General features: G+C 43.2%; 1 protein-coding gene across 9 annotated transcripts in view; it reads right to left on the reverse strand.

Annotated features, from left to right (window-relative positions):
* The window catches only part of LOC124595310 (diacylglycerol kinase epsilon), a 203,312-nt gene that overhangs the window by 113,779 nt on the left and 62,306 nt on the right, over window positions 1-27,227 (reverse strand). For all 9 annotated transcript variants that reach the window (XM_047134007.1, XM_047133999.1, XM_047134005.1 and 6 more), the window contains one exon: window positions 13,233-13,380. In XM_047134007.1, coding sequence (XP_046989963.1) covers window positions 13,233-13,380 — 148 coding nt within the window. The remainder of the gene's footprint in view (window positions 1-13,232; window positions 13,381-27,227) is intronic.

The following is a 27,227-nucleotide window of genomic DNA, read 5'->3' on the forward strand; positions in this document are numbered from 1 at the left end:
CTCTGACCACAATCCATTGGTTATGAACTGTAGATTAAAACTGAAGAAACTGCAAAAAGGTGGGACTTTAAGGAGATGGGACCTGGATAAACTGAAAGAACCAGAGGTTATAGAGAGTTTCAGGGAGAGCATAAGGGAACAATCGACAGGAATGGGGGAAAAATACAGTAGAAGAAGAATGGGTAGCTTTGAGGGATGAAGTAGTGAAGGCAGCAGAGGATCAAGTAGGTAAAAAGACGAGGGCTAGTAAAAACCCTTGGGTAACAGAAGAAATATTGAATTTAATTGATGAAAGGAGAAAATATAAAAATGCAGTAAATGAAGCAGGCAAAAAGGAATACAAATGTCTCAAAATGATATCGACAGGCAGTGCAAAATGGCTAAGCAGGGATGGCTAGAGGACAAATGTAAGGATGTAGAGGCTTATCTCACTAGGGGTAAGATAGATACTGCCTACAGGAAAATTAAAGAGACCATTGGAGAAAGGAGAACCACTTGCATGAATATCAAGGGCTTTGATGGAAACCCAGCTCTAAGCAAAGAAGGGAAAGAAGAAAGGTGGAAGGAGTATATAGAGAGTCTATACAAGGGCGATGTACTTGGGGACAATATTATGGTAATGGAAGAGGATGTAAATGAAGATGAAATGGGAGATATGATACTGTGTGCAGAGTTTGACAGAGCACTGAAAGACCTGAGACGAAACAAGGCCCCCGGAGTAGACAACATTCCATTAGAACTACTGACAGCCTTGGAACACGTGAGGCAATACTGACCCTACGACTTATCTTAGAAGAAAGATTAAGGAAAGGCAAACCAACGTTTCTAGCATTTGTAGACTTAGAGAAAGCTTTTGACAATGTTGATTGGAATACTCTCTTTCAAATTCTGAAGGTGGCAGGGGTAGAATACAGGGAGCGAAAGGCTATTTACAATTTGTACAGAAACCATATGGCAGTTATAAAAGTTGAGGGGTATGAAAGGGAAGCAGTGGTTGGGAAGGGAGTAAGACAGGGTTGTAGCCTATCCCCGATGTTATTCAATCTGTATACTGAGCAAGCAATAAAGGAAACAAAAGAAAAGTTCGAAGTAGGCATTAAAATCCATGGAGAAAAAATAAAAACTTTGAGGTTTGCCGATGACATTGTAATTCTGTCAGAGACAGCAAAGGGCTTGGAAGGGCAGTTGAACGGAATGGACAGTGTCTTGAAAGGAGGGTATAAGATGAACATCAACAAAAGCAAAATGAGGATAATGGAATGTAGTCGAATTAAGTCGGGTGATGCTGAGGGAATTAGATTAGGAAATGAGACACTTAAAGTAGTAAAGGAGTTATGCTATTTGGGGAACAAAATAACTGATGATGGTCGAAGTAGAGAGGATATAAAATGTAGACTGGCAATGGCAAGGAAAGCGTTTCTGAAGAAGAAAAATTTGTTAACATCGAGTATAGATTTAAATGTCAGGAAGTCGTTTCTGAAAGTATTTGTATGGAGTGAGCCATGTATGGAAGTGAAACAGTAACGATTAATAGTTTGGACAAGAAGGGAATAGAAGCTTTCGAAATGTGGTGCTACAGAAGAATACTGAAGATTAGATGAGTAGATCACATAATTAATGAGGAGGTATTGAATAGAATTGGGGAGAAGAGGAGTTTGTGGCACAACTTGACTAGAAGAAGGGATCAGTTGGTAGGACATGTTCTGAGACATCGAGGGATCACCAATTTAGTATTGGAGGGCAGCGTGGAGGGTAAAAATCGTAGAGGGAGACCAAGAAATGAATATACTAAGCAGATTCAGAAGGATGTAGGCTGCAGTAGGTACTGGGAGATGATGAAGCTTGCACAGGATAGAGTAGCATGGAGAGCTGCATCAAACCAGTCTGAGGACTGAAGACCACCACAACATCAACAACAACAACAATTAGGATTTGTAAAGGCCTCAGTGAGACCCTCAGTATATTTTGAGAGATGCGATGGCCACAGGTGGCTAGGCTGTACAGAAGGGGCTTCTTGATATGGAACTGGTGGCAACTGTCGAAGTGGGGGTATTGCTGGTGGTTACTAGGTTACATATGGACAGAGGTACTGATTCAGCCACCTTTGAGGTGGAGGTCAACATCTAGGAAGGTGGCTTGTTGGGTTGAGTAGGACTAGGTGAAATGAGGGGGGAGAAGCTGTTGAGGTACTGAAGGAATGAGGCTAGGATGTCCTCACACTCAATCCTGATTGTGAAGATGTCATCAATGAAACTGAACCAGATGAGGGGTTTCGGATCCTGGGTGTTTAGGAAGGATTCCTGTATATATCCCATGAATACAATGGCGTAGGATGGTGCAATGCAGGTGCCTATAGCCGTACCCTGGATTTGTTTGTAGGTAATGCCTTCAAAGGAGAAGTAATCTTGCGAGGACATAGTTGGTCAAGGCGACTAGGAACAAGTTGGTTGGTTTGGAATTCATTGGGAGTTGGGAAAGGTAGTGTTCAATAGCAGTAAGGCCATGGATGTAGAGATGTTAGTATAAGGGGAGGTGGCATCAATATTGACGAGCAGGTCACCTTGTGGTAACAGGACAGGAACTGTGGAGAAAATGGTTGGTATTTCTTATGTAGGAGGGTAGGCTGCGCAGTACTGGAAGTGTTGGTCTATGCGAGTGGAAATTCTCTCAGTGGGTGCACAATAACTGGCAACAATGAGGCATCCTGAGTGATTCGTTTTATGGGCTTTAGGAAGCATGTAGAAGGTGGGAGTGCAGGAGTGCAAGGAATAGGAGGGGTATGGAAGGAGATGGACTCCGGACAGAGGATGTGGGATGGGCCTAAGGATTTGAGGAGAGACATCAGGTCATGCTGGATTTCTGGAATGGGGCACTGTGGCAGTGTTTGTAGGTGGTTATAACCGACAGCTGGTGGAATCCTTGTGCCAGGTAATACTTGTGGTTCAAAACAACACTGGTGGAGCCTTTGTCAGCAGGTAGGATTATGAGATTGTGATCAGTTTTTAGGTGATGGACTGACAATCTTTCTGCAGATGTAAGGTTAGTTTGCATGTTGAGGGATTTTGGGAATAATGGTGCAGTAAGGTTTGAGGTTAAGAAATTCTAGATAGTTAACAGGGATGAATTGGGGACAGTGGGGATGTATCGTGGTTGGATGGAGGAGTGAACTTAGTCAGGCATTGTTCAGCATTGGTCTTTGGTTGAGTCCGATTGGTATGGTTGGGGGCAAAAAAGTGTTTCCACTGTAGAGACCTTGCCTCATCATCATTCCCGAAATCCCTCAACATGCAAACTAACCTTACATCTGCAGAAACATTGGCAATCCATCACCTAAAAACTGATCTCAACCTCATAATCCTACCTGCTGACACCAATGTTGTCTCGAACCACAAGTATTACCTGGCAGAGGGACTCCACCAGCTGTCAGTTATATCCACCTACAAACACTGCCACAGTACCCCATTCCAGAAATACAGCAGGATTTGAAGTCTCTCCTCAAATCCTTAGGTCCATCCCACATCCTCTCCCCAGAGTCCATCACCATCCTCCCCCCTAAAATTCCTCGTACTCCTACCTTCTACATGCTTCCTAAAGTCCATGAACCGAACCACTCAGGATGGGGCCATTGTGGCCGGTTACAGTGCACCCACTGAGAGAGTTTCTGCTCTCACTGACCAACACCTTCAGTCCATTACTCGCAACCTACCCTCCTACATAAAAGATACCAACCATTTTCTCCACTGTCCCTCCATAGTTCCTGTCCTGTTACCACATGGTGGCCTGTTCGTCAATATTGATGCCACCTCCCTTTACACCAACTCGTGCCCTGATATCAGAAATGTCCTTCCAGTTCCTACAGAATATCCTCGTCCATCCCTATACAAACCCTGCTCCCAGCCCATGGCCTTACCGCTATTGAACACTACATTTCCAAACGCCCAATGGATTCCAAACCAATCACCTCTCTCCTAGTCGCCATGACCAACTATGTCCTCACCCAAGGTTCCTTCTCCTTTGAAGGCATTACCTACAAACAAAACCGGGGTACGGCTATAGGCACTTGCATTGCACCATCCTACGCCATCATATTCATGGGATATCTACAGGAATCCTTCCTAAACACCCAGGATCCGAAACCCCTCAACCGATTCAGTTTCATTGATGACATCTTCACAATCTGGATTGAGTGTGAGGACACCCTATCCACATTCCTTCAGTACCTCAACAGCTTCTCCCCAATTCACTTCACCTGGCCCTACTCAACCCATCAAGCCACCTTCCTCAATATTGACCTACACATCAAAGAGGGCTATATCAGTACCTCCGTCCATATCAAATGTACCAACCATAAGCAATAGCTCCACTTTGACAGCTTTTACCCATTCCATACCAAGAAGTCCCTTCCATACAGCATAGCCACCTGTGGCCGCTGCATCTGTAGTGGTGAGTGTTTCATCTCAAAATATACCAATGGTCTCACTGAGGCCTTTATAAATTATAATTACCCTCCCAACCTTGTACATAAACAGATCTCCCATGCCTTACATGCAGCGCCAGGGTTTCAACTACCTCTCGTCGTGCCCTGAAATCAGAAATGTCCTTCCAATTCCTACACAATATCCTCGTCGATCCCTAAACAAACCATGCTTCCAGCCCCTTGCCTCATGGCTCATGTGCCTGTAATAGAACTAGATGCAAGACCTGTCCCTAACATCCTCATCACTCCACCTACTCCAGTCCTGTCACAAACATCACCTATCCCATCAAAGGCAGGGCTACCTGTGAAACCAGTCATGTGATCTAAGAGCTAAGGTTCAACCACGATAGGCAACAGTAGCACAGCTATACTTTGTAAAACAATAATCATGATATATATACATAAACATATGCTTTTCATTTGTAGTTGATAAGATTGCATGTTAATTTTGTGTTTGTGCGTAATTTGTAGGTGCAGATGGTACCATAATGTACTAAAAGAATATGAAGACATACTTTTTGGTGCAAAGATGTAGAGAGAGAGAGAGAGAGAGAGAGAGAGAGGAGGGGGAAAAAAAAAAAAACAGACTGCACAATTTTGCTGTGTGGAGATCAGAAGATTGTGGGATACTTTGTGGAAGAAAAGATTTTATCCATTTCAGTGTAGAATTTAATTTTGTGTGACTATTTCAGTGGGGCAGTAGGATAAGTTTGGTTGGTTTGTTGGTTGTTTGTGGGAAGAGACCAAACAGCGAGGTCATCGGTCTCATCAGATTAGGGAAGGATGGGGAAGGAAGTCGGCCGTGCTCTTTCAAAGGAACCATCCCAGCATTTGCCTGGAGCGATTTAGGGAAATCATGGAAAACCTAAATCGGGATGGCCAGACGCGGGATTGAACCGTCGTCCTCCCGAATGCAAGTCCAGTGTGCTACCACTGCGCCACCTCGCTTGGTAGGATAAGTTTATACGACCTATTCTGAACAGGTTGCACATGTTGTGCGAGGAAATTATCTGTTTATTAATGGGATAATTGTAACATGTTTTAATTCGTATGGTAAAATTTATTCTGTTGGTTAAAGATAACTGTAAATGCTGGAATATCTTTAACGTATTTGTATGTTACAACACAGTTTCTGTGAGCGAGTTTAGGGAGCAGTATGTTCTGCTGCGATTTAAGTTAAATTATGAATATTATGCGGCAATGATAAGTACACATAGCTTTCTGAGTTGAACAGATTCTACTACAATGAAAGCCATGCTTTCTATAAGTCAGTTTTACATAGTTAATTGTCTTGCATTTTTACTGATTCCACTGAGGATGGCTTTTAGAGCCTGCACTATGTGGATTTGCTACGTCAAATCATTTTAATGAACAACACCAAAGTCATATTTTGACAGCATAAACCCTTAAAACCTCTAGTGAACTGCAAATCTGCACACATGTTGGTGCAGTATGTTTCTTTTGGAGCTGTAATATCTACAGACACATCTGGAGGACAAACAGTACCAGGAACCAACTCCAGAATCTCACAGTAAGTATGTGAATGAAACAAAATTCTAAAATGTCAAATGAAATGTAACAAACCAGACTGAATAACTGTGAGCAATTTCAAATCGGCTAACAATGATACTGCAACCCAAACATAATAATCACTATTAGTAAAATAAACAAAGAAAAGGAGGGCCATAGTGTGAAATATTAAATTATTTAAAAAGTCTCCTAGTATGTTTTTCTTTAATATTTTGGTATATTGTGTTTTTTTATATGTCTATTTGTTAGCATGTCATGTCCCTTGAAACTCATTCTGGTTCATACACAATCAGTAAGTTGTTTACACTACTGTTATGAAACTAATAAAAGGTAAATTATAATATTTGATTAATTAAGTTAAATTTTGGAGCTCCTTTAAATGTCAATTATCATGCGAAGTGCCAAATAAAGAGGAGGAGTGAAATTAACACATATGCTGGTGATCTGTAAGTAGGGCAGAATATGTAAAATTGTAAATTTCAGCATGGCTGGACCAGCCACCGGTCATGCAGCCACCAGCTAGGTGGGCAAGGGAGCCACAGCAGGTAAGTCTGGATTTCTTAGGCCTTACGGGGTGGAAATGAGTTGGTTACCTTGTCAGCTAGAAGTGGAGTGCAAGGGTGCAGGCAACAGTGACCTTTTTTTTAAAAAAAAAATGGAGGAACCCTCAAATGGCAGATAATGGTGACTAAGGCTGCTGCTGTTTATTCTGTTCAGATCGGTTGTTGAGGTAACCACACTGAGGTGACAAAGTCGTGGGATACCTACTAATATCTAGTCGGACCTCCTTTTGCCTGGCTCAGGGCAGCAACTCGACATGGTATGAACTCAACAAGTTCTTGAAAGTCTCTTGCAGAAACACTTGTCATGCTGCCTCTACAGCCATCCACAATAGTGAAAGTGCAGTCAATGCATAATTTTGTGCCCAAATTGATGCCTTGATTATGTCTCATAAATGTTCCATGGGATTAATGTCGGGCTAAATCATTTGCTCAAATTGTCCAGAATGTTCCTCAAGCCAGTCGTGAATAATTGTGGGCTGGAAATATGGCACATTGTCATCCATAAAATTCCATCACTGTTTGGGAACGTGAAGTCCATAAATGGCTGCAAACGGTCTCCAAGCAGCCGAATATAACAACTTACAATCAATGGTTGGTTCCGTTGGGCCAGAGCGTGCACGGAACCTTGTTGACAAAGTGAGTCCATGGTTTCGTGAGGTTTGTGCCACACCTGAACCCTATCATCAGCTCTTATCAACTGAAATTGGGACTCATCTGACCAGGACATGGTTTTCCAATTGTCTAGGGTCCAACCAATATGGTCACGAGCCCAAGAGAGGTGCCATACGCGATGTCGTACTGTTAGCAAAGGCACTTGAGTCAGATGTCCGCTGCCATAACCCATTAACACCAAATTTCACTGCACTGTCCTAAAGGATACATTCATAATACATCCCACATCAATTTCTGTGGTTATTACATGCAGTGTTGCTTGTCTTGTTAGCACTGACAACTCTATGCAAATATCGCTGCTCTCGGTTGTTAAGTGGAGATCATCAGCCACTGTGTTGTCTGTGGTGAGAGGTAATGCCTGAAATTGGTATTCTTGGCACGCTCTTCACACTATCAATCTCAAAGTATTGAATTCCCTAATGATTTCTGAAATGGAATGTCCGATGCATCCAACTCCAACTACCATTCCGCATTCAGAGTCTGTTAATTCCTGTGATGCAGTTATAATCACGACACAAACCTTTACGCATGAGTACAAATGACAGTTCTGCCAATGCACTGCCCTTTCTTACTTGTGCATGTTGTTGTTGTTGTGGTATTCAGTCCTGAAACTGGTTTGATGCAGCTCTCCATGCTACTCTATCCTGTGCAAGCTTCTTCATCTCCCAGTACCTACTGCAGCCTACATCCTTCTGAATCTGCTTAGTGTATTCATCTCTTGGTCTCCCTCTACGATTTTTACCCTCCACGCTGCCCTCCAGTACCAAATTGGTGATACCTTGATGCCTCAGAACATGTCCTACCAACCGATCCCTTCTTCACTTGTGCATATGTTTGTATATGTGCATATCGCTATCCCATTACTTTTGTCACCTCTATGTTGGAAGAGAGTTAGGTGGTTTGGAACTTGTAGAGTGTTAGGTTTTTGCCAGCAAGTGTTCAAGTGAATACTTTAACTTTCTGTTGCACTTAGCAAAATTCTGGGCTAAGTAGGTATCTGGTATTGTGCTTTGGACTTTGAATTATTTTGGCTGCATTTAAGGACTGTTATGGATTAGCCCAATAAAACATGGGCATGACTATGAGAATTTAGATGTGTTAATCGCTGTACTGAACTTTTAATATTTGTGAACTGCTAATTATTTTATGAACAGTTCAGCAGGAGACTTCAAATGTTGTGCACTACAGACAGAAATATGTTGGTAATTACTGGTGAGACAAGAAAACAGATAAGGGATCAAGGGACAAACTGTAGTGGAAGAAGAAATTATAACTGGAAAATGATTCTGTAATGGGCAGGATGTGTAATGAAGTGGGCGTTTGGAAGAAATAAATTACAGCAGCAAATGTAGTTTTCAGAATCAGAGGCTCGCTCTTCTGGTAATAAAAGAAGAAACAAGCTAAATCAGACCTATTTTGGATGAAGAGCAGTAGGGATGATGGGGAATAATAAAACAATAGTGCTTGGTGACATCATCTTCATTTAACACAAAGTGTTAGGCTGTCATAGGTAGAGTATAGAAGCATGGCAGCATGAAAGAATTGTTCATGAGGACATTTCCTTCTCCAGAGTACGGGGAAACTGACCTACTGAGTCAGGCTGTAGAGGATACCAGAAACTGGATAACAGATGTCCCCAAAGTGAAACAGTTCATTCATGTCCATTTATGCATTCCAACAGTTTGGTGGTGGTCATACCTATACAGAAATGTCAGCTAATAATAAACTGCATGACTAGGTCCACATGTAATCCTATCTTTATGTTGTACATGTTCTACATTTTGCCATTGTTTAGCTGGAGTATGGGTAAGCATGGAGACAAGTTTTATGAAAGGAATGCTAACCTTACTATACAAATGGTTGTCTGGGAATGTTACCTAATTTCATGGGAATGTTGCAGAAGTTAAGAGTGTGACTTAGGTATTGGGAGAATACCAGAAAAGTATGGAAAACTGTCGGGCTCTGGTTGAGTAATTCATAGCCCTGATATGAGGAGATTTCCTAAAGTAAGTCACACAAGACATTCCACATTATTAAGAGCACTGCACAACGGCAGCAGCACATTGTTGGAAGAGAGTACATATTCTGGGTTTCCCATAGACACAATTCTGCTGTGGCACAGATCACATGTGCATCACACTGTGGAGTGAAATGGAGTGGCAACAGAAAATGTACTCCAAACTTGAAGCACAGAGGACAGTATGATACTTGTTATCAAAACATCTAAGCTGTAGATTTACCACAAAATTATGGTGGTATATGGACCAAATGCAATGTCATGTCCAGCCATATTGAAATTGTGCCAACAATTTGACCAAGGCTGCAAAGAAGTGGGTGATGTTGATGAGGAACAAAGACCATCAATACTGAGAACAGATAACAATGTCCAGGCACTCAAAAACTGATTAACACCAATCATACATTTTCCAATTATGACGACATTCACACTGTGGTTCTTGTATGGCTCTGTGACCAAGGAAAGGTTTTCTGTTATTGAGGAGTTGAACAATTAGTAGAACATTCTGATTGTTGTTTATAGCAGTTAGTGACTACATTGAAAAATACGCCATGTATGTGTGTCACTTTGAAGTGTAGTGCAGGATTCAATGTACGTTACTTAGTCTGCCATAATAACGTGCCGCTTACTTTTTGAAGATGTTGTTCTGGTCTTAATTCAAACTACTGGTTTGACTCAGACCACTACACCAGTCTATCCTGTGCAGGAATCTTCATCTCTGCGTAACTACCATAACCTGAAAACATCTTTTGCAGAAATGCTTTTCATGCTATTGCCAGTCTGTATTTTATATACGAGGATGGTTTGAAAAGTTCTTGGAATCACCACGCGAGGTCAGTGGTAGCACAATGAGTTGTTCACGTGATACTCAATGGACTGCTGCTTGTAAACACGTGTCACATCTGTGCTCTTGGGAGAGAGCTGCGGTGGTGGCGTGGATCTGTTGATGTTCCCGCATAGTGATTTGTAAAGATGGAAAAAAATTGAGATTTGACCAGTGCTTAAGTACTTTGTAAAGAAAGGTATGAAAGCAAAGTACATTCATGCCAATTTCCAGAATACACTGGGGAACTCTGCTCCTTCATATTAACTGTTGCCAAGTGGACAAATGAATTTAAATTTGGTCAGGAGAGCTTAGATGATGGTCCATGCAGTGGTCAGCCAAGATGTGTCACTACTCCTGAAATCATTACAAAAGTGCACAAAATGGTCATGGAGGATCACTAATTAAAAGTGCGTGAAATTGCTCATGCTTGCCAGATGTCATCTGAAAAGATATATCACATTTTAACTGAAGAATTAGAAATGAAAAAAATATCTGCAAGATGAGTGCCCTGACTCTTGACACAGGATCAAAAACGCATGAGAATGGACATATCAGAACAATGTTTGGCCCATTTTAGGAGAAAAGAACAATATTTTTTTGCACCAGTTTGTGACCAAAGATGAAACTTGGGTGCACTACTATACCCCAGAGACAAAACAAAAGTCAAAGCTGTAGAAACATGCTGATTCTCCACCAGCACAGAAAGCAAAGACAATTCCTTTGGTGGGAAAGGTCATGGCATCAGTATTCTGGGATGTGAAGGGGATTCTGTTTGTAGATTATCTCCCTACTGGGCAAACAATTACTGGAGAATACTGTGCTACCCTCCTGGACAAATTGCAACAAAAGATACACGAAAAAAGGCCAGGTTTAGCAAGGAAGAGGGTCATCCTCCACCAAGACAATGTGCGCCCTCACACACGTGCCATCATCATGGTAAAATTACATGGATTAAGGTATGAATTGTTGTCATACCCACCTTATTCACCTGATATGGCTCCGTCAGACTTCAATCTCCAACCAAAACTAAAAATTTTTCTTGGTGGATGAAGATTCACTTCAAACAAAGAACTGAGAGCTGGGGTTGATAACTATTTTGGAGGTCTGTAGGAAACTCATTTTCGAGATGGGATCAAGTCACTGGAACATCATTGGACCAAGTGCATTAAACTACAAGGAGACTACATTGAAAAATAAAAAAAGTTTCAGTGATGTAAGTACTTTTTTTCTGTTCCACTCCGAGAACTTTTCAAACCACCCCCATATACTATACTTTGGCCTTCATGAATTATACTGCTGTCCAAGTGGCAAAATTCATCTACTTCTTTCAGCATCTCATTTCATAGTCTAATTCCCTCAGCACTGTCTGATTTACTTTGACTACATTCCATTACTCTTGTTTTACTTTTATTGATGTTTTTCTTATAATGTCTTTTCAAAACACTAGCCATCTCATAAACTACTGTTCCAAGTCCTTGGCTATTTCTGACAATTATGTCACTAATAAACCAAAAAGTTTTTATTTCTTTTTCCTGACTTTAATTCCATTTCCAAATGTCTCATTTGTATTCTTCAAAGCTTGCTCAATGTATGAACAACATTAAGGGTATTTTAAAATTCTTATGGCTTCCCTTCCATACCCTACAACTCTTATAACGGCAGTCTGATATCTGTACAAGTTGTAAATAACGTTTCTGTCTATTTATTGATTTATTAATGGTATGGATGGTAGTCAGTAACAAGGAAGGTATCTATGAGTTGTTTGGAAACAGTAACTTTGGTGCTTACAGGTGACAGGAGAACAGGAGAGACTCAGCATGAAATTTGTTTGTGTACCAGTGTTGTGCAAGAAGAAAGAAAGTGGCAGGATACTGTTATAGGTGTTAAAGTATTTGTTGTAGGGGAAATTAGTTTACCATGGATACATTTTCTTTGAAAGGAGCTGCCAGAAACAGATATACTGTAGCTTGTTGTTTGGTTTGATATAGATTGAAGCTTGTAATCAAACCTACATCCAGAACTACAAAGGCCACAGAGGTGTTACAAATAATTTGCACTAAGTCATGAAGCATAGTTTTTACACTTTAAGAATGCCTCTTCCATTAGGTCCAGGCAAAGGCTGAAATTGGATGAGACCAAGCTGATAACCATATATCTGCACATCTGGTCTTCAAAAGCAAAGGAGTTATGTGAAAGACTGAAGTGTGACAATTAACAGGACTAAGTTCAGAGGCAGGTAAGATGTGTTGTGGGATGATTTCTGATAGAAGAAAGATAAAAATGGATTTGAGGAACTTCAGAAAGTTGTTGTACTTTTCATATAGGATGGGAAGCTCTGCATGACAGATTGAAGGTGCCGATCTATTAGAGTCAAAACATGTTCAGTTTAGGCTTCAAAGGTCGGGCAATGGGTAGCCAACTTGTCCAGATTGGAGCAGAAAATTTTCTCAAGAAATAATTAATTCTCAAGAAATAACATATATGTCTCATGCAATCATTTTGTTCAATGATACAAGTGATGACATAGTCATTCTTATAAATCAACTTGACAGCTTGCTTGGAACACCAAATAAGAAATGAAAAACACCTGAAAGGAAATATATATTTTCCTTTCCCCCTCCCCCTCTTCCAACCATATGGCAAATAACCTAAAGAATGCAAAGCTATGTGGGAGAAAAAGAGATAGAGAAGAAGAAGCACGAACTGGCAATTTTCCTTTTCATGGAAAATATTGCTCAATAACAACTTAGCAGACAGAAAAATAATGCTTATGATACATCTTACATTCAGATTTTTTACTGTAAAAGCTTGCAGGCTAATTTTCACTATTGCCTCAAAGGTGCTCTTACCTCATTTTTCTTTCAGCTCCCTCTCTCACCACTTTGCTCTCTTCCAGTAATGAGCTAAAGTCTAAAAATGCACAACTTTTTTTCCTTTCTTGTCTGATCATGCAGGCTACACACTATTATGTTTTTCACTGAATTGTAGACATTTTCAGTACAAGAACTAGACTAAGGAAGCAAGAGAGTACTCCAATAAGTGCACATTAAAGTCACAGCACTGTGACTTATATTTTTCAATGACTATTTGCTGAATTTCTTAGCAACAGGTACTGCAAAATTAAGACAGTATCTTCTGAAAACTTGCCTAGAACAATCAGAGGTGTCCAGTCATTCCACTCAGGTTTAGTAACAGATTGCAAGCAAAGTTTTCGGCTCAGCTTGTGTTGTCGAGTAGTCAGCACCACAGAAGTGGGTGGAATGACAAGGTTTTTGAACTGCCCATAATCACACATCTGTAAATATACAAAAAATGAAACTCTATGTTCCTTTAATTTCATGTAAGTCCTCAAGTAAGAGTGTGATTAAGGCTGCCTGAAAGCATTTTATTGCCACAAAAATCAGCTGTGTATACATTTACTGTAACCACTAATGTTTATTCCGTGTATTGTAATCACCACTGTTCTTCTTAGACCACCAAATAATGTAATGCAACAGCCAATAATGAAGTCTTTTTAATGACTCAAATTTAGTTCCAATTATTGTACTGACCCCAAGATTTGGATCCACATCATTTTATTCAGCTTTGCATCTATGTGCTCAACAGTCAAGATGTTTCTTTTCGGCAATGGCATTTACATCTAAATCCTTATCCACATTCATATCTTTGTTACATCTCCAGTATACCAAAGGCTGTTTCAGTGTCAGAATATTTAACAGTGTAAGTTAAAAGCTAGCTCAGTGAAACAGTCACATCTTAAACATCGCAAACTGTCAGGTTTTCTCAATGGGGTAAATGATTATGTATCACAGAATAATGTCTTATTGCTAAAGATGTTGTGAGGTTATTTATTTGCATTTGCATGAATGGAGGGACAACATCTGTCTCAGAATTATTATTTAAACTGCCTCAGATTGTTACTTTTAACCATGACCACATAATTATCCCAGTGGAATCTGGTATTTCTTCTCAACAGTAATATAATACCACTCAAAGGCAACACAGTATGTTCACTGTGAGATTTCCATGTACTCCAGTATTTAGCAGAATGGCACTTTAATAGCACAAGAATGACAGATGTCTTGTTCTCTCTGCACTTCTTCTCTGTGGGCAACAGATGAAAGAAGCTCTGCATCACGCAAAGAGTGTCACAGGAAAACACAAAATAAAACAACTTGATTAATAAAGGGCCATACACATGCACCAAACGACTGAGTAGGCACTTCTGCCAACTGACTGATGAACTTTTCTCGTTGAATGGTATGACCAACAGACAGCTCTCCCCCCCACTTCATCCAACCCCCACCACTACTTCACTCAACAAACTCCGCCAAGTATAGTGATGTGTCTGCCAGCCAGCCCCCCCCCCCCCTCCCCCCTCCCAACAAAAGTTTATATTCTGCCACTGCATGCAGCGTAAGTGCTGCTCTAATATACATGACAGAGTCCACGGCAAACAAAGACACACTTTCTAGTGAAAGTTAAAGCCTGATGATGTTGGTGGGATAGTATAGACAACAGAGATGCAAGAAGTGAAGTACTTGATCCATTTTTTAACAAATCCATAATGGTTTCATGTGGCATATACTGAGAGAGTAATGAATAACAGTCTGACGACATTCCATATTTTGGGTTTCTACATTCTACATTCTACATTGATACTCCGCAAGCCACCCAACGGTGTGTGGCGGAGGGCACTTTATGTGCCACTGTCATTACCTCCCTTTCCTGTTCCAGTCGCGTATGGTTCGCGGGAAGAACGACTGTCTGAAAGCCTCCGTGCGCGCTCGAATCTCTCTAATTTTACATTCGTGATCTCCTCGGGAAGTATAAGTAGGGGGAAGCAATATATTCGATACCTCATCCAGAAACGCACCCTCTCGAAACCTGGCGAGCAAGCTACACCGCGATGCAGAGCGCCTCTCTTGCAGAGTCTGCCACTTGAGTTTATTAAACATCTCCGTAACGCTATCACGGTTACCAAATAACCCAGTGACGAAACGCGCCGCTCTTCTTTGGATCTTCTCTATCTCCTCCGTCAACCCGACCTGGTACGGATCCCACACTGATGAGCAATACTCAAGTATAGGTCGAACGAGTGTTTTGTAAGCCACCTCCCTTGTTGATGGACTACATTTTCTAAGCACTCTCCCAATGAATCTCAACCTGGTACCCGCCTTACCAACAATTAGTTTTATATGATCATTCCACTTCAAATCGTTCCGTACGCATACTCCCAGATATTTTACAGAAGTAACTGCTACCAGTGTTTGTTCCGCTATCATATAATCATACAATAAAGGATCCTTCTTTCTATGTATTCGCAATACATTACATTTGTCTATGTTAAGGGTCAGTTGCCACTCCCTGCACCAAGTGCCTATCCGCTGCAGATCTTCCTGTATTTCGCTACAATTTTCTAATGCAGCAACTTCTCTCTATACTACAGCATCATCCGCGAAAAGCCGCATGGAACTTCCGACACTATCTACTAAGTCATTTATATATATTGTGAAAAGCAATGGTCCCATAACACTCCCCTGTGGCACGCCAGAGGTTACTTTAACGTCTGTAGACGTCTCTCCATTGATAACAACATGCTGTGTTCTGTTTGCCAAAAACTCCTCAATCCAGCCACACAGCTGGTCTGATATTCCATAGGCTCTTACTTTGCTTATCAGGCGACAGTGCGGAACTGTATCGAACGCCTTCCGGAAGTCAAGAAAAATAGCATCTACCTGGGAGCCTGTATCTAATATTTTCTGGGTCTCATGAACAAATAAGGCGAGTTGGGTCTCACACGATCGCTGTTTCCGGAATCCATGTTGATTCCTACATAGTAGATTCTGGGTTTCCAGAAATGACATGATACGCGAGCAAAAAACATGTTCTAAAATTCTACAAGAGATCGACGTAAGAGATATAGGTCTATAGTTTTGCGCATCTGCTCGACGACCCTTCTTGAAGACTGGGACTATCTGTGCTCTTTTCCAATCATTTGGAACCTTCCGTTCCTCTAGAGACTTGCGGTACACGGCTGTTAGAAGGAGGGCAAGTTCTTTCGCGTACTCTGTGTAGAATCGAATTGGTATCCCGTCAGGTCCAGTGGACTTTCCTCTATTGAGTGATTCCAGTTGCTTTTCTATTCCTTGGACACTTATTTCGATGTCAGCCATTTTTTCGTTTGTGCGAGGATTTAGAGAAGGAACTGCAGTGCGGTCTTCCTCTGTGAAACAGCTTTGGAAAAAGGTGTTTAGTATTTCAGCTTTACGCGTGTCATCCTCTGTTTCAATGCCATCATCATCCCGGAGTGTCTGGATATGCTGTTTCGAGCCACTTACTGATTTAACGTAAGACCAGAACTTCCTAGGATTTTCTGTCAAGTCGGTACATAGAAGTTTACTTTCGAATTCACTAAACGCTTCACGCATAGCCCTCCTTACGCTAACTTTGACATCGTTTAGCTTCTGTTTGTCTGAGAGGTTTTGGCTGCGTTTAAACTTGGAGTGGAGCTCTCTTTGCTTTCGCAGTAGTTTCCTAACTTTGTTGTTGTACCACGGTGGGTTTTTCCCGTCCCTCACAGTTTTACTCGGCACGTACCTGTCTAAAACGCATTTTACGATTGCCTTGAACTTTTTCCATAAACACTCAACATTGTCAGTGTCGGAACAGAAATTTTCGTTTTGATCTGTTAGGTAGTCTGAAATCTGCCTTCTATTACTCTTGCTAAACAGATAAACCTTCCTCCCTTTTTTTATATTCCTATTAACTGCAACGGCCTTATGATCACTGATTCCCTGTTCTGTACATACAGATTCGAAAAGTTTGGGTCTGTTTGTTATCAGTAGGTCCAATATGTTATCTCCACGAGTCGGTTCTCTGTTTAATTGCTCGAGGTAATTTTCGGATAGTGCACTCAGTATAATGTCACTCGATGCTCTGTCCCTACCACCCGTCCTAAACATCTGAGTGTCCCAGTCTATATCTGGTAAATTGAAATCTCCACCTAAGACTATAACATGCTGAGAAAATTTATGTGAAATGTATTCCAAATTTTCTCTCAGTTGTTCTGCCACTAATGCTGCTGAGTCGGGAGGTCGGTAAAAGGAGCCAATTATTAACCTAGCTCGGTTGTTTAGTGTAACCTCCACCCATAATAATTCACAGGAACTATCCACTTCTACTTCACTACAGGATAAACTACTACTAACAGCAATGAACACTCCACCACCGGTTGCATGCAATCTATCCTTTCTAAACACCGTCTGTACCTTTGTAAAAATTTCGGCAGAATTTATCTCTGGCTTAAGCCAGCTTTCTGTACCTATAACGATTTCAGCTTCGGTGCTTTCTATCAGTGCTTGAAGTTCCGGTACTTTACCAACGCAGCTTCGACAGTTGACAATTACAATACCGATTGCTGCTTGGTCCCCGCATGTCCTGACTTTGCCCCGCACCCGTTGAGGCTGTTGCCCTTTCTGTACTTGCCCAAGGCCATCTAACCTAAAAAACCGCCCAGCCCACGCCACACAACCCCTGCTACCCGTGTAGCCGCTTGTTGCGTGTAGTGGACTCCTGACCTATCCAGCGGAACCCGAAACCCCACCACCCTATGGCGCAAGTCGAGGAATCTGCAGCCCACACGGTCGCAGAACCGTCTCAGCCTCTGATTCAGACCCTCCACTCGGCTCTGTACCAAAGGTCTGCAGTCAGTCCTGTCGACGATGCTGCAGATGGTGAGCTCTGCTTTCATCCCGCTAGCGAGACTGGCAGTCTTCACCAAATCAGATAGCCGCCGGAAGCCAGAGAGGATTTCCTCCGATCCATAGCGACACACATCATTGGTGCCGACATGAGCGACCACCTGCAGATGGGTGCACCCTGTACCCTTCATGGCATCCGGAAGGACCCTTTCCACATCTGGAATGACTCCCCCCGGTATGCACACGGAGTGCACATTGCATTTGGGTTTTATTTCTGATAATTATCAGAGATGAAGCCTAAAAACCTAAATGCAGACATTTAGATCATAGCTTTCATTTCCTATATGTATCAGAAATAAAATATAAAAATCAACGTATAGACAGTCAATTGACTTTTACTCATAAAATATACTTGCTTCACTGTTCGAAGTGTTAAAAAAATCCAGTCTATATCCATGCCATCTGCTATGAATAGCATTGTGTAGTGCATTTCTTTGTAGTTCTAACAATTACTAAATGCTTCATTTCTTACGTACATGTTGCTGTGTTTATCAGGTGATGTGTACCAACACCATTTGTAGTCTTTCTTATTTAAATTCGAAATGAGTTTCTTAAACTTACAGGGGACATTGTTTATGCTAAATCCATAAATAAATTAATAAAGTTTACATGAACATCTTTTGTTTTACTATGCGCATTTCATCAGGCAACTATAAATCACACTGCAGGCTTCATGAATCATTTTATATAATAACTGCGGGGATGTATGTGCAATGAATGAATCATTCTTCCCACTAATCATTTGCAAATGGAACAGGGTAGGGCAGATCAGTTAGTGGTACCTGAGTACCCTCTGCCACACGCCATTAGGTGGCTTGTGATGTATGATGTAGACATTGATGTAGATTTAGAATTTGAGGTCCTCATAACTTCTGCTAGTGGCTATAGCCTGTAATGTAGCCTCTCCTCGAAGCTTACAGCACCTCCCATAATTGTATTCTTTTTCGTTATGAATGTTTTGATGATGTTCAGCAGCTCCAAAACTAATAGCTCTCTCTCAGCCATTTCTTTTTTGACCTCTAAACGGAACAAAGCAAATCAAAGTTTTTGTTTCACTGTAAAACAGAGGGGCATTTCATCAAACATAACCTCAATGAACTTACTACCATAAACAAATTGCAACCAGTGATAGGAACAAGCAGGCATAGTAATCACTGAGTAAATTCAGTCAGAATGTGTGTAGACTGCACACGAAATTGGTTGGTCGGTGCACATGTAGAGCTGTTTAACACATTTAGTGAATTGTTTCATCTAGTTTCTGTGCTAACAGTACAGATTTTATGAACTGAGTGCGCACAATTAAATATAAAGAACAATTTTTATAATTACAAAACCATGTTTTACAGAGAAGGCGGCTACATGATTGAGAAGCAGATATAATTGAGTACTTGCTATTATATTTATTTACACTGTGTATGTACTTACTACTGTCATCTGAAATGCTAAGTTCATGACTGTGAAAACATACCCATTTAAAACCATGTCTTATACTTTAACTCTCAGTTTTCTTAGTTTTGAAAGATCTCTCTCATTTTACATGTATATGCATTGAAAAATCAAAACAATGTATTCCTCCTTGCTCTTGGCAAGCATTTATACTTTTGTAAATGGTTGAGCTAAGTCGACACCCTGTAGGTGGTGGTTGTTGGGATGTTTAAGGGGGACTAAACAGCTAAGGTCATCAGTCCCCCATTCCAAAAACAGGCGAGACAAAAATTTGTGGAGCAGGTAAAACCCCAAGGGGAAGGAGACTCCCCCCCAGGCACTGAAAGAACACAAATGCGGCAACGAACACTACGGACAAGAAGAGTGCAGATGAACACCAGACAGAAAGAAACATAAGAAAAGAAGATGGCCAGAGACTGGTTGACTGACCATGAGAACAAAAAAAAGGGAAAGAGTCAACCATCCGACTACACATCAAAATCTGCAACCAATTATGAGAGACTCGAGGACAAGAGACATAGAAAGGGAAAGGTGCAGGACCTCCCTAAATGGAACCATAAAAAGGACTACCACGGATAAAATTCAAAACGTCGTCAGCCATGGAGGCATCGTCGCATAAAACCAAAGGCAAAGTGCCCGGGAGATTAAAAGACTGCCGGAGGGTGCACAGTCGGGGACACTCCAACAAAATGTGGGCGACCGTCAGCCAGGACCCACACCGACACAGGGGGGGATCCTCCTGACGCAAAAGATGGCCGTGCGTCAGGTAGGTATGGCTGATGCGGAGCCGACACAGGACGACAGAGTCCCTGCGAGAAGCCTGCAGGGAGGACCGCCATACATCGGTCGACTCCTTAACAACTCGCAGTTTATTCGGGGATGTCAGGCCACACCACTCTGCATTACACAGCCCAATCACCTTACGGCGCAACACCAACTGCAGATCACGAGCCGGGAGGCCGATCTCCAAAGCTGGGGCGTCGATAGCCCCTTTGGCCAGCCTGTCGACATGTTCGTTCCCCGGGATACCAACGTGACCTGGCGTCCAAACAAAGACCACCGAACGACCAGAGCGGGTAATGGCAGAAACAGACTCCTGAATAGATGATACCAGAGGAGAAGAGGTATAGCAGCGGTCGATAGCCTGGAGGCTGCTCAGGGAGTCACTGTAGATGACGATGGGCGTACCTGAACAGGAACGCATATGCTCAAGAGCGCGCAAGATGGCCACCAGCTCTGCAGTAAAAATACTGCAGCCAGCCGGCAAGGGGCGCTGTTCAACATGGGCAGCGTGAGCAAAAGCGTAGGCAGTACGATCATCAACCAGGGAACCATCAGTGTAGACAGTCTCACAGCCCGAAAATGAGGCGAGGAGTGCAAGAAAACGGCGACGGAAGCCACAGGCGGAACCGAGTCCTTGGGTCCCCGCGCCAAGTCCAGACGGACGGCCGGCCGGGGCAGACACCAGGGAGGCATAGGTGCACGGACCCAGAAGGGAGGCAGAAGAGGTAATGACCCCAGTTCCGACAGCAGGGACTGGACGCGGACAACAATGGAAAGCCCAGACCTAGTTCGCCGTTCAGGCAGATGGAGGACCATGGCAGGGAAAAGCAGGCGATGATTGGGATGGCCCGGCGAGCAATGCACGTGGACAGCATAGTCGGAGAGCAGTCGATGGCGGCGTATCCGCAGTGGGGGAACCCCGGCCTCCACCAGTAGACTATCCACGGGGCTCGTACGAAAAGCGCCAGTTGCAAGCCGAACCCCACAGTGGTGTATGGGGTCTAACAACATCAACACTGAGGGTGATGCAGACCCATAGGCCAGGCTCCCATAATCAAGCCTGGACTGCACAAGGGCTCTGTACAATCGCAACAGCGTGCAGCGATCTGCACCCCAAGACGTGTGGCTCAGGCAGCGGAGGGCGTTGAGGTGCCGCCAGCACTTTTGCTTCAGCTGAGTAATATGAGGAACCCATGTGAGCTGGGCATCAAAGTCGAGTCCTAAGAAACGGCAAGTGTCCACCACTTCAAGCAGGTGGCCGTCGAGGTAAAGTTCAGGATGAGGGTGGACCGTCCGAAGCCTCCAGAAGTGCATAACTCAAGTCTTGGCTGCAGAGAACTGAAAACCATGAGTCAGAGCCCATGATGCTGCCTTGTGAACGGCTACTTGCAGCCTGCGTTTGGCGACTCACGTAGTCGTGGAGCTAAATGAGATGCAGAAGTCGTCGGCATACAAAGAAGGAGACACCAACGACCCCACGGCTGCAGCCAGACCATTAATGGCCACTAGAAATTAGGAGACGCTCAACACCGAGCCCTGCGGGACCCCATTTTCCTGTGTATAAGAGGAACTAGAGGTGGCACCGACTTGCACCCGGAAAGAGCTGCGCAATAAAAAGGTTTGAAGAAAAGCCGGGAGCCGACCACGAAGACCCCACTCATGCAACGTAGCAAGGATGTGATGCCTCCATGTGGTGTCATACGCCTTCCGCAGATCAAAAAATACAGCAACGAGATGCTGACGTCGGGCAAAGGCCATATGGATAGCAGATTCCAGCTGCACCAAATTGTCCGCTGCAGACCGGCCCCGAAGGAAGCCACCCTGGGATGGAGCGAGGAGACCGCGCGACTCAAGGACCCAACACAAACGCCGCCCCACCATACGTTCGAGCAATTTGCACAAAACGTTGGTGAGGGTAATGGGACGATAGCTGTCCACCGCCAGTGGGTCCGCACCGGGCTTCAGGATGGGGACAATAACACCCTCTCGCCATTGCGACGGGAACATGCCCTTGCTCCAAATGCGGTTAAAGATGGTGAGGATGTGTCTCTGGCAGTCCCTGGAGAGATGCTTCAGCATCTGTGCGTGGATGCAGTCTGGTCCTGGTGCTGTATCAGGGCAATCGGCGAGGGCAGCGAGGAATTCCCTCTCGCTGAAAGGAGCATTGTATTTATCAGAACGACGTGTGTGGAATGATAACGGTGTCTGCTCTGCTCGCTCCTTTCGAGAGCGAAAGGCGGGGGGTAAAGTTGTAGTCACAGAGCTCTTAGCAAAGTGCGCAGAAAGGTGTTCAGCAATGGCGGCAGCGTCCGTGCAGACAGCGCCATTCAAGGAGATCCCAGGGACACCCATAGAGGTCTGGTATCCATAAATCCGCCAGATCCGGGACCACACGAGCGAGGGGGAGACACGGAAGCCCAAGGATGAGACATACCTCTCCCAGCACTCCTGCTTACGCCGTGCAATAAGACGATGGGCCAAGGCACGGAGCCTCTTAAAGGCGATGAGGGTCTCTAGAGACGGGTGCCGCCGATGACGGTGGAGGGCCCGCCTACGGTCGCGAATAGCCTCAGCAATCTCCGGCGACAACCAGGGTACAGCCTTCCTCCGAGGGAGTCCAGAAGAGCGGGGATGGCAGCCTCGGCCGCCGAAATGATTGACGTGGTTAAGACACGGGCCACCTCGTCAATGTCACCCTGTGGGGGAGACTCGATGGTTGCAGCGGAAGTAAAAGCCGGCCAGTCAGCCCTGTGGAGAGCCCAGCGGGGCAGGTGCCCAGAAGAATGACACTGGGGCAGTGACAAATAGATGGGAAAATGGTCACTACCACACAGGTTATGATGCACTCTCCAGTGGAGGGATGGGACAAGTCCGGGGCTGCAAAGAGAGAGATCGATGGCCGAGAACGAGCCATGGGCCACACTGAAATGCGTGGGAGCACCGGTGTTCAAGAGGCTAAGGTCGAGCTGAGCCAACAAATGCTCCACGGCACGACCGCAGTCATCGGAGACAGTCCAACCCCATAGATGTTTGTGGGCATTGAAATCGCCCAGCAACAAGAAAGGTGGCGGCAATTGGGCTATCAGTGCAGCCAGGACATGCAGCGCGACATCACCATCTGGTGGAAGGTAAAGACTGCAGACGGTAATAGCCTGCGGCGTCCACACCCTAACAGCGACAGCCTCTAAAGCTGTTTGTAGAGGGACAGACTCGCTGTGAAGAGAGTTAAGGACATAGATGCAGACGCCACCAGACACCCTTTCATAAGCTGCTCGGTTCTTATAATAACCCCGATAGCCACGGAGGGCGGGGGTTCGCATTGCTGGAAACCAAGTTTCCTGCAGAGCAATACAGAGGAAAGGATGAAGGCTGATAAGTTGGCGGAGCTCAGCTAGATGGTGGAAGAAGCCGCTGCAGTTCCACTGGAGGATGGTGTTGTCCATGGCTGGGAAAGGCGTGACGGGACTGGGAAGGCAGATTACGCCACTGGGTCACCTGCTGCCTCGGATTGAGCACCTGGGCTAGTGCTGTCCATGGTGTCAGACGGACCGGCGAGATCGAGGTCCGCAGTGGACGCCAGGATCTCCACCTCATCCTCAGACGCAGAGTTGGAAGGTTGCGGTGGGACAGGTGCCACCGCAATGTCAGGATGCTTGGGAGCCTTTTCCTTCAACTGCTTTGCACGCTGTGCCTTTGGAGGGTCTGGCTGGGAGGGCCCCACTGGGTCAGTCTCAGGGACGGACGACGACCATGAAGCCCTATGACCAGCGACCGGTTGTTGTTTCAAAAATTTGCGGGTGTCCACTTTGGCACTGGGCAAAGCCTGGGATGGGAGGGCCCCAAGGGACCCCTTCCTGGCAAGAGTAGCCGAAGAAGCCTCACGCTTCTCCGGCTGGGAAGGGGCAACGAATGTCCCCGATGGTTGGGGTGGTGTTGCTCCTGGAGTAGATGGAGTAACAGAGGGGGAAGTGCCCCCCACAACCAAGGGGGCCGGTTCATTCTGACGTAGCTGAGAGGCAACAGTACGTGACGACACGGGAGAGGATCGTACTGGTGTTGCAGCAGCAGCATAGGTGGATGTCTTGGGCACAGGATGTAGCCGCTCATATTTCCACCTTGCCTCGGTGTAGGTCAGGCGGTCCAGAGTCTTATATTCCATTATCTTCCTTTCCTTCTTGAAGATCCTACAGTCCGGTGAGCAGGGGGAATGGTGTTCTCCGCAGTTAACACAGATAGGAGGCGGGGCACATGGAGTATTGGGATGGGAAGGACGGCCACAATCTTGACAGGTGATGCCGGAAGTACAGCGAGATGACATGTGCCTGAACTTCCAGCACTTAAAACACCGCATCGGAGGAGGGATATATGGCTTCACATCACAGCGGTAAACCATAACCTTAACCTTTTCGGGTAAGACATCACCCTCGAAGGCCAAGATGAAGGCACCGGTGGCTACCTGATTATCCCTCGGACCCCGATGGACGCGCCGGACGAAGTGAACACCTCGTCGTTCGAGGTTGGCGCGTAATTCATCGTCGGACTGCAGAAGAAGATCCCTGTGGAATATAATACCCTGGACCATGTTGAGACTCTTATGCGGTGTGATGCTAACTGAAACATCCCCCAACTTGTCACAATGGAGCAACATCCGTGACTGGGCAGAGGATGCCGTTTTGATGAGCACAGAACCAGAGCGCATTTTGGACAAGCCCTTCACCTCCCCGATCTTCATCCTTTAAAACAATGTAACTATCATAGAAGTAAACAGTCATTTGTAAATCTAAAAATATAGGAGATCTTACTTTTGGGATTGCCCTTGTATCTCATTACAACACAGAAGGCTGACAATCCTTGTGTACATCACCTTTTCAAAAATTTTGTAAAATGCCATGAGTGAAAGTGCTCAGTAATGACTGAGATCTGAGGAGTCATCTTTATTTTAAAAGCTAAAAGACAACGCTGCCATCAGCTCAAAGATTAGTTTGAACATCACAGTTTTTTGAGCAGGGATATTTATGACTGATATTACGTGGCTAATAGCATCATCTCAAGATCACTTTTCATGTCTAATTACTTTATATGATGTACATTAATATCACCACCAATAAATAACTCCATCGTTCTATCTAAAAGCAGTACAGTAAGGCATCAATAGTTTCCATGTAAATTCTTCAGTTACCATCCAGGGAACTGTACACTGTAACAGTAACAAGTTTGTTTATTTATCTATTTATTTACATTTTCTTTGCATGGAGCCAGCACAAAGATAGCTTTCACAAACGTCAGGCATAATAATATGAGAAAAATTATATCTACAAAATATGTTACATACTACAATAATTGCACCTTATATCTATTTTATACACTTATTACTTTAAGGTTGATATGCTACTGGTTCATATCACAAGCAGTGTCTTCGAATTCATTGAATGAATATAAACATTTTTCTGTTAGAAAATATTTCAGTTTACTGTTAAAATAAATCCTCTTACCAGTTCTTAAATAGTTCGGTAGTAGGTTAAACCAAATCAAACTATTGATGTATAGACTCCTATCTCTCATTTTAAATTTTCTTTTTTTCCGAAAGTACTTATATTTTGTTCTGGCGTTGTCCTCATGCATCCACTGCATTTGATAACTTCTGTTGGTTGACTCATAAAAAAGTAAGTAGGGTGAAGTGGGGTAAGTGTAACCACGTTTTGGCATAGTTCATCTTTGACACCAAATTGGCAACTTGTTATTGAAGATATGATTTTGAAATTTCTCATGCTTAAAGTTTGACTTACTGACTTTTAAACAATACACATTTTGTTTTTGAAAAAAAAATAATAATATGGTCAAATAATCGTTTTCAAAATTTTGTGTTGAGAGATTACACTTGCCCCATGGTTCGGGGCAAGTGTAACCCCGCATTGTTGTACCCATACAGAGCATTGTAAAAGAGACTTGGGATAAGTGACCTGATTACCCAATTTTGACTGAATTTGGAGGTTTTTAAATTATTGAAATATCTTAAATTTTACTCAAGATATGAACTTTTTAGCACACGCCTCTTTGTATATTATGAAACACACAGAAAATGTTAGCTAAACTAAAAAATAAGTGTTAGCCTAAACCATAAAGCACTGAAACAGAATGCATCCTAGATGATTTATTTTTGTTTTAGGCCAGTAATTTATTAGTTTAAATTCTACAAAAGTAATTTTTTTTCTTTACTAGGCAATTTAACAAAAATAATAAAATATCTAGCCTCAAGAGAAATTCACTTAATAAGTTCACTTTCTATTATTTTTCATGGAAATTGAACTAAAGTTGTAGGCAATTTGTGTTTAATGCTAAATTGCCCTAATTCAACTTATTATATTCACACTTAAGCCCTAACAATTATTTAGTCACTGAACGTTGTATGAATCAAACGTAACAACAAATGTCAGGTCTCCTTTGTGACCCAAAGAGTGCTCAGGCAGCACTGAAATGACATCAGAGGATGGAACTTCCGTCTCATCTCTTCTATCAGGCCAGTAGGATGTGGTGCCATGCTTTGTCTCATTTTTGCATCTGAGGAAAATCACTTCTGGATCTCCTAAATCACTAATTTTGGTAACTTTGGCAGTAAAATGAACTTTCTTACATTTTGTTGCAAAAGCTACCAGAACGTAGTTTCCAACTGTAATTTTATCTTTGGCTTCAAAAAAGTTTGCCTCTTCTTCTTCACAGTTTATCATTTCTTTCCTGAGATCGTCCATTGTTATTATGGTCCCATTTTCTTCATCACTACTTATTAAAGGTAGGCCTCCTTCAGTTTCACATTCTTCACTTGTTGATTCAACTTCCAGACTTTTTTCCTTGTTACCCACATGAACAATCAGGGATTTCTTTTCTATAACATTCTGAGATGCCATTTCGGATAAAGTAACAGCACTTTGTGTGGAAGATTTACTTTTCATTACCAAGCCCTTTTTTATGCCAGTAATGCTTTTTTTTTGCTTTCTCCTTATCATTCTTGTTTCCTTTAAAATCTTTTTCTTTATACATGGCATCTTGAAAAGTGATAACTTCAGCTCCTGGTGCAATTCTTTTCTTCTTTGTTTTACCAGTGGGACTACACTGTCAGACTGTTTCCAATAATAAGTTTTCAAATGACAAATCA

This window comes from Schistocerca americana, chromosome 2 (assembly GCF_021461395.2).
Source record: "Schistocerca americana isolate TAMUIC-IGC-003095 chromosome 2, iqSchAmer2.1, whole genome shotgun sequence".
NCBI lineage: Eukaryota > Metazoa > Arthropoda > Insecta > Orthoptera > Acrididae > Schistocerca > Schistocerca americana.